At 39.6% G+C, this 14,806-nt stretch overlaps 1 protein-coding gene across 1 annotated transcript in view; it reads right to left on the minus strand.

Moving 5' to 3' along the window:
• Positions 1-14,806, minus strand: part of LOC134457913 (complement C3-like) — a 72,497-nt gene that overhangs the window by 28,545 nt on the left and 29,146 nt on the right. The window contains exons 14-20 of the mRNA XM_063209936.1: positions 14,335-14,490; positions 12,436-12,565; positions 11,958-12,029; positions 10,538-10,732; positions 10,023-10,179; positions 9,138-9,268; positions 5,708-5,850 (exon numbers count right to left, since the gene is read on the minus strand). Coding sequence (XP_063066006.1) covers positions 5,708-5,850; positions 9,138-9,268; positions 10,023-10,179; positions 10,538-10,732; positions 11,958-12,029; positions 12,436-12,565; positions 14,335-14,490 — 984 coding nt within the window. The remainder of the gene's footprint in view (positions 1-5,707; positions 5,851-9,137; positions 9,269-10,022; positions 10,180-10,537; positions 10,733-11,957; positions 12,030-12,435; positions 12,566-14,334; positions 14,491-14,806) is intronic.

A 14,806-nucleotide genomic window follows, 5' to 3' on the forward strand; every position in this document is an offset into this window, starting at 1 on the left:
TGAACAGACCAAGGATATGGATCACTGGAACCATGTCGTGTGATCTGAAGAGACCAAGATAAACAAATATACTTTAGATGGTGCCAAGCATGTGTGGTGGTAAACAAGTGAGTTTTACAAAAGAAATGTATCCTCTCAAAATCCGAGCATGGTAGTGGGACTGACATGGTTTGGGGATGCATGAATGCTGTTAACATTGGTAATCTGAAATACACCTAAAAGAAACATGCATTCGGGTCATTCCAGCTGGAATCAGCAAATTTCTGAAAAATCTCCCACTCAACCCCCTTGGATTTGCCTGAAAAAAATGTATGTGATGGCTTAAACATCCAATAGATCATATCCACAATATCAGAACTCAGCTCTGGATACTTTTGGCACAAAAAAATCTGTAAATAAGTACACCCCCTACGCTTGTTTTAGCGACATTGCATGAGTGACCATGTTCAGACTCAATTATTTCCAGAACTATTTGTGTCAGATTCATTATATTTTCAGGGCTAAGAGTCCCAGACCTGAATATCACATATTACAATTTGCAGCACTGTAAGTCAAATCACACCGTAATAATGTGCCTCTACTTTTTGTAGATATCATATGTTCTAGGGTTTCCAAATGTCTGTAAAAACCTCAAAGTTCTACATGTAAGGTTCATCCTTGGTAAATGGTCTGATATGTACCATGACTTTCACATCATAGTATATCTAACAAAAGGCTCCAATGATTGTTGAGATACAGAGGTCCAAAGATGGGAAAAAATTAATTTGCACCAATGTTTGGAGCAATATTTCCAATCTATGACACTAGTTAGGAACTTTCTGTTTGGTGTTTCTGAAAGAGGATGTTTTTTTTAACAACATATAAAAAAATTGGGATGGTGTTTTGCCTCATTCTTTTTATAACGACCTTCAAAATCTCAATTGGCTACAATTACTTGAAGCTATGAGGACCATGTCACCAACTGACTTGTCACAACTCTCAAATCCATGGCTCTGATGTCACCTTAATAGTGAAAACAAGATGGCTACCCTGTGAATGACAAAGCAAATTCTAGGGAAACCACAACACTTGAACATGAATTGTTTGATGCCACACAGCAAGAATAGCATATTGCACATGGCTTTGATAGACATTAATTATTTTAATTGTAAAATCATAATAATAATCATCATCATCATTTTAGTAGTAGTAGTAGTAGTAGTAGTAGTAGTAGTAGTGGTAGTGGTAGCGGTAGTAGTAGTCTTGGAATAAAGTGATGAAATAGGAGAGGATTAAATAATTGTAGCACTCTTGTTTGCAACAAGGACTCCCATCCTAACTAGTCTTTCAATCAGCACCTGTAACTTTATATTTGCTATGAAGCTTGTGTCTTACTCGTTAAGTTATCAGCTGTATTGCAAAATAACTTAATTCATACTGGCTAGAGATTCCCTCAGACTATTTTGACAACATGGTCCTGGAGTTTTAGTTAGAAGAGTTTGCTTGCATGCAGTATTCAATATCAGGTGAATATTGAAGGCACAGAAGTTCATATTGGCACCAGACAACTATATGATTCTTATCACATTGTCGCAATCTAATTCAGCTGCTTGCATTATTATAATATTATACAACTGCAATGCTGACAAGTGGATTGCAGATTGGCAGCAGTGATTACATCAATCATGATTTGGATATTTGTAGACAATGTTCATTACTTGTAAAGTTCATCATCACCTAGATCCAGGTGAGATGATGGAAGCCGAAAGGAAGCTTTGCAGCATGCAAAAGCGTTCAGATATGGTGGTGGATTGGGGGCGGGGCACAGTTCTACAGTCAGGGTACCTCTGTCGTGGTGACTGTTGGCGGGGGTGGGACTGTTTTATGGTCGCATAGGAAAGTAAAAGTTGATTAGAGATGACACATAGGAGGAGACAGTTTGTAAAGAGGTATCCTGATTGTAGAACTTCCCGCCCCCCATCATCCTCCCCTGACCGAAGTGCCCTGAGCATGGTGGTGGTATCCTTACTGAAATCAATACCTATGTTGTCATTGTCCTTCAAGGTACCAATTTCATTGTACCTGTACAATGACAATAATGTTTCATTCAAAGTTTCATTCAGGTGTTCCTCATTGAATTGCCAATGACGGATGGTTGCACACAACAATATGAGTGCAGATACCCAATGTATCATCAATGACAATGGCAAGCTACCTTATAAAGTCAACTCATAAGATGCAGCTGGTGATTGAAAGTTAAGTGTGTATAAAATCATTTGTCACAGGCCAGAGCATTGAAAGTTCCTGACTTGTTTAATACATTTCATTTTTTTTTTCAAATATTAAATCACCATCAAGGAAGTCATATCAACACCTTGTTTTATTTCCAGAGGTTGTTTTTTTATGACTTCTCTCAAAATGGTACTTCTCTCAACCATCTTGAATTTATTGCTAACGTAGCGCCAGTGAGAACATGTTGCGTAGTCACTTGATCATCTGGCCGATAGTACAGTTAAAAAGATGAGGCCAGAATCCCTGAAAAAAAATCAGAAATACTGAGCTGAACAAACTGCTTTGCCTGGGCCCGGGATAAAGTCGTCTGAAGAGACCCCTTCCCAATACATGCAATGTAATGAGTACCCAATCTTGATTCCCCCATGTCCTTGGCCCAGAACAATTCACCACTTCCGCTTCCCTCTGCACTATTTGATCACAGGCTTATGTCACACCGCAATGTGCTTTACGATCATTAAAAGGAATGAGGCAAAACACCATTCTATTTTTTTGCTATGTTGTTAATAAAAATATCCTCTTACAGACACAACAAAAAACAAGTTCACAGCTGGTGTCATACTTTGGAGATATTGCTTTAAAAAATGGTGGGGTTTTTTCCATGACACCACTTTGGATGGATTTGAGGGATGCATGCCACGCTGCATTGAGATTTGAAAAGGCATTATACAAATAAAGGGGCAAAACACCATCCCAATTTTTAGATATGTTGTTAATAAGAATATCCTCTTCGAGAAACAACAAACAGCAAGTTCACAACCGCTGTCATATTTTGGAAATATCGCTCCAAACAATGGTGTTTTGTTTCCTTCCCTTGATGCTGACTTCCTGGAACTATTTTGGAACTATGCCATTGGCTCCATGAGCCGCCATCTTTGTGTGAAAATGGAACACAAAAATCAAGGGGATTGGCCACCTTCTTAGATTGGAATTGAGGGTTAAATCAGATATACTGAAATGCTGAGCTGAACAAGTATAAAATCACCTATTTGGTATCAGAGATTTTAGGTTTTAGTGTACACTGACTTGGCTATTCATTTTAGGTGTAGTAAACCCAATTTTTTTCTAAGGTAACAGGGCTTCTAAGGTACACCTGCATGTCACACAGGAATGAGTTTTTAAAATTCATTATAAAAATAACGGGGCAAAACACCATCCCAAATTTTAGATATGTTATGAATAATAATATTATCTTTCAGAGACACCAAACAGCAAGTTCACAACTGGTGTCATAGATTGGGAATATTGCTCCAAATAATGGTATAAATTAGTTTTTGCCCATTTTTGGACCTCTGCATCTCAACAACCATTGGACCCTTATATCAAATATGATGTGATGTGAAAGTCATGGCACATATCTGATCATGTACCAAGGATGAACCTTGAATGTTGAAATTTGAGGTTTTTATGGACATCTGAAAACCCTTACTATTTTAATTTCAAAGAAAAGTAGAGGGCCAGTATTAAGGTGTAATTTGACATACAGTGCTGCAAATTGTAATGTATGCTCATCAGGTCTATGACTCTTAGCCCTGAAAAAATAATGGACCTAACACAAATAGTTTTGGAGATAATTAAGTCTGAATATGGTCACTCAGGCAGTGACGCCAAATCAGGGGGAGGGGGTGTCCTTATTTACAGATTTTTTGTGGAAAAAGTATGCACAGCTGAAATCTGCAATGGTGGATATGTTCTATTGGATGTTGAAGCCATCACATATATTTTTTTCAAGCAAATCCGAGGGGGTCGAGTGGGGACCATTTGCTGATTCCAGCTGGAATGACCCGCATGTCAACATGCACTGTGACTACTGAAGCAGATCCTGTTATTCTCCATAGGATTGCATTCAAATCTCACACCAATCTATTTAAGCCAGATGCAGACTCAAAATGTAAAAGTTCAATGCAAAGAAAGGTTGAAACGCACACTGATGACCTCCCTTTTCATCCCTTTTCATTTCGTTTCATTTCGAGATGATTCGAGCCAACACAGCCCCTTCTCTACCGGATTTTAATCTGGGGTGTACTCACTTTTGTGAGTACATGTTCAAACATTAATGGCTGTATTTTGTTTTTTTCTGAGTGAACAAGAAATTTAAGCGGTTAAATATGTTGTTAAAAGGTCACTAATCATTGTGTCCAAGTGAAATTTCTGTAATGCTTTCCTATGAAAAGATATACTCAAAAATCTGCAAAACTGTGAGGGGTGTATTCACTTTCGTGATATACTGTACCTGTTACCTATCCATGCCTTTTGGCATATACGGCCCAAGATTTAGGGGATACATCACTATGAAAATAATAATAATAATAATCATAAAAATATATAGGCTGTGTGTGTGTGTGTGTGTGTGTGTGTGTGTGTGTGTGTGTGTGTGTGTGTGTGTGTGTGTGTGTGTGTGTGTGTGTGTGTGTGTGTGTGTGTGTGTGTGTGTGTGTGTGTGTGTGTGTGTGGGTCTGTCCCACATTGGCCCTCGGAAGCATAGCCCTTGTCCCCTTGGGCTTATTAGCAGGTGGTCAACCTATATTCAGAGAACAGTTGAAAGTACAGGAGAAAGGTTAAACTCACTTAATTAACTCAAGGGGGGGTGTAATTTGAGCTTATTTCCAAAAATGGGACAGTATCACTTTAACCATTAGAAAGAGACTGGGAAAAATGGCATGCATGTCACAGTTCTATGGCCAAAGCCACAACCGAGCATGAAGACTTGTTTGAAAGGAAGGTCTCTTGTAGCATTTGGTGTGAATGAAATTAACACTGGAATTGAAAAAAAAGAATATCATGTCAAAAGTGAAACATGGTGGTGCTTCACGATTTGGGGCTGTTTTGCTGCCTCAGGATATGGACGACTGGCTGCGATTGAATAATTTTGCTCTCCAAACAAATCCTGAATGATAATGTCCACTGTCCAGCCATCAGCTTGTAACCATTCATTTGTGTTCATGTGTGGAAACCCTCCACTGTAGCTTATTTGAAAATAATTATTCGTCCAAAAGCACAAATATGAAAAGAGCAACACGAAAAATGGCTGCGAAGATCGTGTTTTGGCCGATTTAAAAAATGCGTTTCAGACGGACAGACTGACAGACGGACGGACAGACGGACCGACATACCCTCATATAGAGATGCTAGGACACACCTAAAAAATGTCCAAAACTCCTCCACAACGATGTGAAAAAAATGTTTACCACCTGTTAACACTTGACTAAAGTTGCTGCTGCAGGGGGTTGTATGAGGTTGAGGGGGCAATTACTTTTTCACATGGGTCATGTAGGTTAATATTACTTTCTTCCCTTTAATAAAATAAATTGGCAATTAAAACATGTTTTCTTTTGTGTTGAGTTGAGAGAGAGAGAGAGAGAGAGAGAGAGAGAGAGAGAGAGAGAGAGAGAGAGAGAGAGAGAGAAAGAGCGAGAAAGAGAGATGGAAAGCCTACCTGCTTTAGTTGCTCGTCGTGATTGTTGTGGAGAATAGCTCTGATCTCGATCTGCTCATGTCGTACAACTGAGTACGGCAGCTTCAGATCGATGAAGAAGTCCTTCTTTACCTCCAAGCTTAATGTGTCCGCTACACAAATGCCTGGTAGTGGACACATGCACGCACACAGGCATGCATGCAGGCACGCAGGCATGCAGGCACGCACACACACACGCACACAGATGCACACAGATGCACACAGATGCACACACACACACACACAAGTGCACGTATACACACACACACATACACACACACACACACACACACACACACACACACACACACACACACACACACACACACACACACACACACACACACACACACACACAGAGATCAATGTGTTAGCAAGACAAATACCTACGGAGTATTCCAAGAAGCTTGTTCAGTTGTGCTCCATTTTAAGTTAACTTCGAAGTTACGGTAAATCATCTAATAGAAGAGCCAAATATAATTTTCTTATGTGACTGATTCTACGTTTCGAGTGCGCTTTTGGCAAAAGCAGAATGTCAATTATTAGTATTTAAAAAATAAAAAAAATGACCTAGATGTTTCTATAGTGTATACTGATTGTATAAAGGTTTACTAATAATTAATATTTAAGACCAGTTCCAGTGCAATAGTTAGAATTCAGAAATGCAAGGTTTATTAACTTGAGAGAGGGAGAGGGGAGGCAATTAGGCCCAAAGGCCTCCCCACAGGTCTCCCCATCCCCTCTCCCTGAAGAGGTGCTAAGAGGTACAGGTACAAGCAAGAAGAAAAAGAGCCAGAACAAAGCCAGTGGCTGAACTTAAAAAGACCTCCACAGGAGATGAGGTCACATTGAATGATGTCACATACAATTATAGTTTTAGCCAATAGCAATCAGCACCAGTGATTCATAACTATCCCCTAGAGGCTTATTGGGAAATTAACCTTTATTGCCTCCTACAAACGAAGAGAGAGTTATTCCTTCATGGATAAAACAATGCATGGACATTCATTAGTAATGCATCAGATTGGGGGCAATATTCAGATTCCTTCAATACATTTAAAGGCCAACTTCTGATTAAACACAATTTTACTCACTCCTTTTGAAGATCGGACGGAAGTTAAACTCACTTGCAAGGCTCTCATAGCGGTGCGTCACCTCGCCTGGCTGTGTTTCCCGGTGTTTCCCAATTGACATAAATAATGCAGAGAAACGAGCGAATCACGAAAGCCTTTCTGTGTTTCGTCACGTCGAAAGAAGGCGTTGGCCACAAAGGTTTATGTCGACCCATTTTTCTAAAAACATGTCGAGCAATTTTTTTCTGCTTGTTTTCAATACAAGCAACGTCTGGTGGCCCGAAATCTAGCTTAGCTTAGCTATCAGCTGGTTGCTACTCTCAGGTACACACACAGCACAAAGCCTCATCCATAGAGCAGGTCCACTCTGGTTGCTCCGTGCCTGCAGCTCGCCTAGGGGTCGCTGTCGAAAGAGCACAGCCCTGAATGGAGTATGCACGCCTCCGTTGGCGCCCCTATAGTGCAGTACCACCCGGGGAAGTGGCGACTCTGTTTCCCATTACATCCTCTCCAAGAACAGGAGGACTGAGCCAATCAGAGACGCATTTCCACGAGAGCTGGAAGAGTGAGCCAATCAGAGACGCATTTCCACGAGAAACACTGAACACCCTCTCGTTTCTCCACAAGCCACCTTGCTGGCTTTCAAAAACGGCTTGAAACAAAGCAACCAGAACGTTTTTTAAAACAGGACCAACGCGTAACACATTCAATAACAATGGGGAACACAGCAATATTAATCAAATGACGTTGAGAGGCCATCTTTAAGTTTCCAAACAAACAAATTGCCAAGCTTAATCTTAAATAATTTGTTAAATATTTTAATGAAAGCAAACATTTGTTTGATTATTTTGTCAACAGTGTTATGGACAAATACTATGTCATTTCAAGCTTATGTAAGGGATAATGTAATGTGTGTAATATGTAAAGGGACGCCAATGGCGGAGGGGTGTTATTCCGCTCCAAAGGGAAATATTTTCTGATAGTCACATGTGGACAATACATTATCCCGCTTATTATCTGATATGGAAAAGGTGATTGTTGAGCTTCATAAGTAGGATTTTATGATTCACTGTGATACAGACTGACACTTTATAAATCCCTGTAATGTCTGATTTGAATTAAGTCACCCTCCTTACACAAGACTTGCCTCTCCAGAGATAATTCCTAGTATCTGTTCATAGGTTTTTTTCAACACATAAGAGACCAATAGCACAAAAACACTTGTTTGTTACTCAACTGTGTTACGCTCAACAGTGCAGGGGAACAAGTCGGCACTTTTTTAGGAGAAAAAACAGAGCAACTCATCTCCCTAAAACACAAATGATTTTGTTTCTTTGTCCATTAATATGGAGATAAATTGACAAAAACATACTCCGCCTCAACTGTCATAGCTGATGCGTAACACAGTTGACGGTGACACCGCTTGACATTTCAACCATTTTCAGGGTGTTGTGCTAACTGAAAACCTCACAACTTCCACCAAAACACCTTAATCAATTCATGTCTTTGTACGCTTTGTCTGTGTTTTTCTACTTTTGATTTCTAATTCAGGTTCTTATGTTGAGAATACAGTTGACAGGCAATTTTCCCACTCTAAGACCATAAAAAATAAGGAATTTAATTATGCAAGAGGTGAACTCAAAACTCACAAAACAGTCTTCACATCACCACCCAAAGAGGTAATGACATTTTATGGCGTTGGTCAGAGGACTTAGGACCAAACCCTTACTGATTTATGGCTGGGATTTCAGTGTGTGACACGGTTAACACAGTTTTCTGGGACGCACACAAAATGGCCAATTTAATGCATAATGGAAAGCACAATAGACTTTTTAACAGTTTTGTCATATCGTGATAACTACCGTGCATCAACATTTGGAATGATCTTGGACAAAACAAGTTTTTTTACATGCTAATAGGAAGACTGAATCAGACATTTGGAAAACGAGGACGACATGAAAACGTCGTAAAACCAGTATTAAATATTCATTCTGGCAGAGGAAAATAACATTATGTCTTCACTTTCTGTATTATATGAAAGATAAATGTGTGCTAATGTCCAAAACATCATTGGATGTCATGAATGGTTAATGGAATTGGCAGATAAAATCCATGGACTTAAAAGTGCAGCCGAATCGTAGAATCACTCAGGTACATGAATACTGCATGCTATCTATTATGAGGTTTACCACTTATCTTAGCCATGTTTATCACTTTATCACTTATACATAAACACACAGACACAGACACAGACACAGACACACACACACACACACACAAACACACAGACACACAGACACAGACACACACACAGACACACACACACACACACACACTACCTTTGTTTTCAGAAATGCTAATTGCGGTGAACTGCCAGCTTGTGATAGAGTCAGGTAATGCCGCACTTCTGTCATCGGAGGTCACACTGCAGGATACACGCAGTAAACAACAACAACAATATATGTAGGGTCATTCGATCTGGGAATGTGAATATATTTTAAAGCACTGAGAGTAAGCCAATGTAGTGCAGCACACAATGTAGTGAGGACCTTGTAGGTACACCATTCTGATTCTGCACTATCCGCGCTGCACATGCGCACCAAGCAAGACTGCACTATCCGCTCTGTGAATGTGCGACACTATTCGTGTTGTCGACCTTCGTTTCTCTAAAAGCCAATCTGTAAGTACCCATAAAGTCTATGATTAATTATATCTTTATTGTGAATTGTAGCCTATCTGTGAAGATGCTGACAAAATGCACTTTATGTGTAATCAATAGACCTCGGCTATCTTTGACAGACGGCCACGTCAGTGTCCCGTTAATCTTTAAATTTAATAAACCCAAGAAAATGACTCTAGGTATTTTCCTAACAAAACCATTATAATATTACGAGTATTTCCCATATACTACATTTATAACATTACGTGGTGTATCAATAAACCTCTAAAAAAATGCCATATAGCCTCGGCTACTTGAATAAAACAAATCCTACAGACGGGCCTTTAGTGAAACAACATTTATCGATCGGCTTTTAGTGAAACGAAGGGTGACAATGCTCCACGAATCGTGTCGCACATGAGCAGAGCAGATAGTGCAGAATCAGAATGGTGTACTTACCTAACTCTGCCCCTTAGAGGAACAACAACAACAATAATGATACAATAAATAGTTTAAAAATAAATAAATGCTCAAAACTTACATGACTTAAATAACTTTAATAAACTTTAAAAAGACAAATATAACTAACCAGTCCACTCCACCTCCAGGGCAGGTGGGCAGAGAGAGGTCGTTCCAGAGCCAACTCTCGGGGAATTTTGATCGACACGACATATTTTCCATAAACTCATCCAAATCCTCTTCATCTTCTTCACTAAGATCACCTGTAACCACACACACACACACACACACACACACACACACACACACACACACACACACACACACACACACACACACACACACACACACACACACACACACACACACACACACACACACACACACACGTGTAATTGCATGCATACATATACACACACGCACACACACTCACTCAAACACATAACCAGATGACGCGCGCACACACACACACACACACACACACACACACACACACACACACACACACACACACACACACACACACACACACACACACACACACACACACACACACACACGACACTCACACACAGTATTTTTTTAAAGATATATTTTTAAAACGTGCAGTGTTGTTCTTACTCCGAGCGAGCTCTAGATATTCCTCCTTGTCCTCCTCCCTGTAGCTAGACATCACCCTGCAGCAGTGCAGGAAGGCGTCCACACAAGACTTGCCGTCCAGGATGAATTCAGCGCGCCGCTCGCACGTGTATCCCAGAATGCTCTTCTTCATTCCGTCCACGCAACACTGCCTCTCTTCACCAGTGTAGTTTCTAGCTGTAGAGAGACAGGGAAAAACACATTCACACTTTTCCAAACTATACTTTTCCCTTTGTTTTTCTGAAATATAAAAAATAACATTGACACTCAGCGGTATTAGGACACTTGGTTGGATTAGCAAAGATGATGGTAATTCTTTTGTGAAAACACTTTTTTCAGTTTTTTTTTTCAGCAAGACGAATAACAAGGTCAACTGAAAAAAAGTGAAAGAAAAATCTTTTATGTCCAACAGCTCAAAAGTGATCTCTCAGAATTCTGTGGAATGGATACGGATCTTTGGGACACGAAATCTGGGTCAGTTTCAAGGATTTTGTCAAAATACAGAAAGCACTTTCGTGAGTCTATCACGGAAAACAATTCTGTGTCTAGGAGCACAGAATTTTGACAAAATCTGTGACACTAACACAAGTTTCGTGCCCCAAAGATCCGTGTCCATTCCATGGAATTCTGAGAGATCAGGCTGTACCCACCATAGACACACAACAGGGTGTCAAGTAAACCGCTTTTCTGTTTATTCAAATCTTTTTCAAACATTTCATGCGTCTTCAACACAGATGGTGTGAACAAAAACAGGCCTGATGCTTAATTAGAGGCCAATGGGAATAGAAAGCTTCCCTCAAATCTTTTCGTTAACACAATCACAATGTGAACAACAGGAGGAAGTTATTACCTACGCCATTGGTTAGTCTGTTTGTTTGTCAGCAGGATAGCTCACATTATGCACAGATTTGGACAACATTTTGAGGAGTTGTTGGAAATAAGAAAAGGAACAAGTGGTTAAATGTTGGTGGTGATCTGGATCATGATCTTGATCAGGAATTTTTAAAAAGACTCTTCACCATTGTGGGATCGGGCGAATTTGACATTCTAGTTGACATTCAAGTCAACAAAATTGACATATAAGTCCACAAAAACAAGGCAGAAAGACTTGGAAAAAATATGGTGTAACATAGTTAAATTCTGATCAGTGCCCAGGTACACCTGGGTAAGGCAAGCCAAGGCAAGGCAAGATTATTCGCACAGTGCATTTCATGCACAAATGCAGCTCAATGTGTGAATAAAGAGATGATAGAATAATGAAAACAACAAATAGAGAAAAAAAACATTAAATAATTCATTAGAATAAAAGAAAATTAAAACATCAAAGTCAAATAAAAACAAACAATGAAAATTAAAATGCATTAAAATGAAAGGTTGGAGTGGAGTAAGGCGATGGACTTGCCTGCGGTCGTTTGGACGTCCTTAATGGTGGCAGCTCTCCGCCTGCGACTGGCTACAGTTGGACAGGTGGGTTCTATAGAAACACAGCAGAAGACTTCACAGACCAAAACTTAACGTACCACTTAATATATGTGTTTGTGTTTTATTTGCAGAAAAATACATTTTCTATGTGATTCCATCACATGCTTTTTGAGTAAATGTTTTTAACAGTAGTAAAACCAGGTTGAAGTAGTTTCTGTTGAAATAGTTGAACTGCTTTCTAAGCTTTCCTATGGTGCCTGGCCGGCCATGACAATCTGATAAAATGTGAAGATTTTGTAGCCATTTGGAATTGTTGAGCTGTTTAAGACCCATATGGGAGAAAGGTATTGCTTTGAGGAAAGATTCTTCCTCAGCTACTCTAGCCTACTTCATCTATGAAGCAACACAAATGCTATGGTGCATTTCCTCCTCTGACACTGTGATGCCCGCTCTCGTACCTGTCCGGGTGTCTGTCTCTCCAGCACTACTTGTCATCATCAGCAGTCCAGCATCATGGAAAACCCCCATACCATCCTGGCCACTGCCCGCAGTACAGGCAAAGTCCATTTTCTCAACAATGTCCCAAATCTGGTCATAGAATAGAAATTATTATAATAGAGCAGTATAACAGAACAGAATAGAATAGAATGAAATAGAATGCCAAATTTGTCACATTACGTACAAAAATACTTATTTACTTAAAGTTATCCTTAATGTGCATATCATGTTCTTCTCAGTATTTTCAGTACTCTTATTGGATCTTTATTGTATCAGAATTATTAGCATAGCTTAGCATAATCACTGGAACTAAATGGGCAGCATTAGCATCAAGCCACAAGTGATAGCAGGACGGGATTAAATAGCTGTTTTGCACTTTGGTGAATTTTGCATTAATTTTAAAGTAGTTCATAATTACATTTGATGATGTTTTGTTGACATTTTTTAGGGTGACCATTCTGCGACAGTGAAAAGACTGACATATTTTGGACGGGGGGTTGGGGGTTCTCCCCCAAGAAAATTGTGTTTCTTTGCTATTTCATGCATTTTAAAGAATTTTAATCAACCAGGTGTCTGGCTTAATGCTGTGCCGGACATCGGACAATGCACTGAAAAGATGGACGGTCCGTCCTAAAGACAAATGTCTGGCCACTGGTATTGTGTTATATTAAAACATGGTTAAAGTAGTAGGTTTATCACTGACTGGAGGTGTACTGGTGCTTTCTGTCATACTGTTCACAATGTAAGCAACTTGTTGACATTGACACTGCAACTAGAAGTGATTTTTTCAAGAGAGAAAAAATAAATGGCATTGGACTTGGTATACCACAGCTTCACAATGAGGCATAAAGTTCCATAATGTAAAGATTTTTACCCTTTGATAGGCCTAGGCTACATAACATTGTTCTAGCCATCATGCAAGTCTAGGCCTACATTTATTTAAAAAATTAAAACAAAGAAATAGTTTGGATTTAAATTACTTTGAACCAGGTGATTCTGAAACCTTAGACCATGTTGATAACTTATGGCATGGTTGCCAACTTTTGAAAAATAATTCCATGAATATACAGTTCCCAAAAAAAAGCCTAGCAAGAAAATATCATGTTTTTGACCTTTTGGCCTTCAAATTTGACCCTAAAGGTCAAGCTCAGTGTTGCAACAAGTTGATTCTGAATCCTTAGTCCATGCTGATGACTTCTGGCATGGTTGCCCACTTTTAACAACTTTGCCATTTTTAACTAAATAACACTGTTATTTGACCGTGTTTGACCTTTTGACCTTCAGATTTGACCTTAAAGGTCAAGTTCCATGTCGGCAACCAGGTGATTCTGAAACCTTACTCCGTACTGATAACTTTTGGCATGGTTACCACCTTTTAACAAAAAATCTAAAGTTTATTTAAGCACCTTAGCTGCTGGTGGCTGGCTGACTATGATGGGAGTATTTTTTTTAGCACATGTACCTATGTAGTATATAAGAACAAAACCTGCATACCTTCTTTTCTGTGAGTCTGTGTTTGTCGTTGAGGACGTAGGTCCCTTTATCCACGTATTAAATAGTATGTGGTCAGACAATATTAAAACAAATATCTGGAAATTGGGTATAAACCATGCTGAGACTTTTGCTCCTAGTACAGAGGAGTCACAGTCAAACATAAGGCATGGGAGCCTGTTCAATCTGTCCTGCAGAGTTGTAGAGATACAAAAATCTCTAGCCCACTACAGAGTTACAGCAGATGTCTGAGATTTCAGGTTTTCAATACTTGAAAACAATTTTGCCCACTCAAGATGCAATTCGCTGTATGGCCTGGACCGAAATGTGTTTGACGCCACTGTCATAGCAGGAAATGATGTGCCTACCTTGGTCTGGGTGAGTCTGTGCTTGTTGTTGAGGACATAGACGCCTTTATCCACAGCCACCAGTCCCACTCTGGCCCCTGGGTCTCCAGTGATCTTCAGATTGAATGACTGACGGGGAGAGTAAACTGCTTTGGGATGGGAGGGCTCCACTTTCAACTAAAGAAAGAAACAGTGAAGAAGAAGAAGAAGAAGAAGAAGAAGAAGAAGAAGAAGAAGAAGAAGAAGAAGAAGAAGAAGAAGAAGAAGAAAAAGAAGAAGAAGAAGAAAAATTGCCTTAAGTTGGCTCTGATTAAGGGAGTTTTGTCTTTCTACTTCAAGAGAGCTACAAAAAACACTAGGGTGGACATGGCATTACAAACGTTTCGGTCCTCCGACCTTCATCAGTGCAAACAATGTCAGTTTGCACTGATGAAGGTCTGAGGACCGAAATATTTGTAATGCGCCCCCACTTGGTAGCACTTTTTTTGTTGAA

The sequence above is a fragment of the Engraulis encrasicolus genome, chromosome 1, assembly GCF_034702125.1.
Source record: "Engraulis encrasicolus isolate BLACKSEA-1 chromosome 1, IST_EnEncr_1.0, whole genome shotgun sequence".
Taxonomy (NCBI): domain Eukaryota; kingdom Metazoa; phylum Chordata; class Actinopteri; order Clupeiformes; family Engraulidae; genus Engraulis; species Engraulis encrasicolus.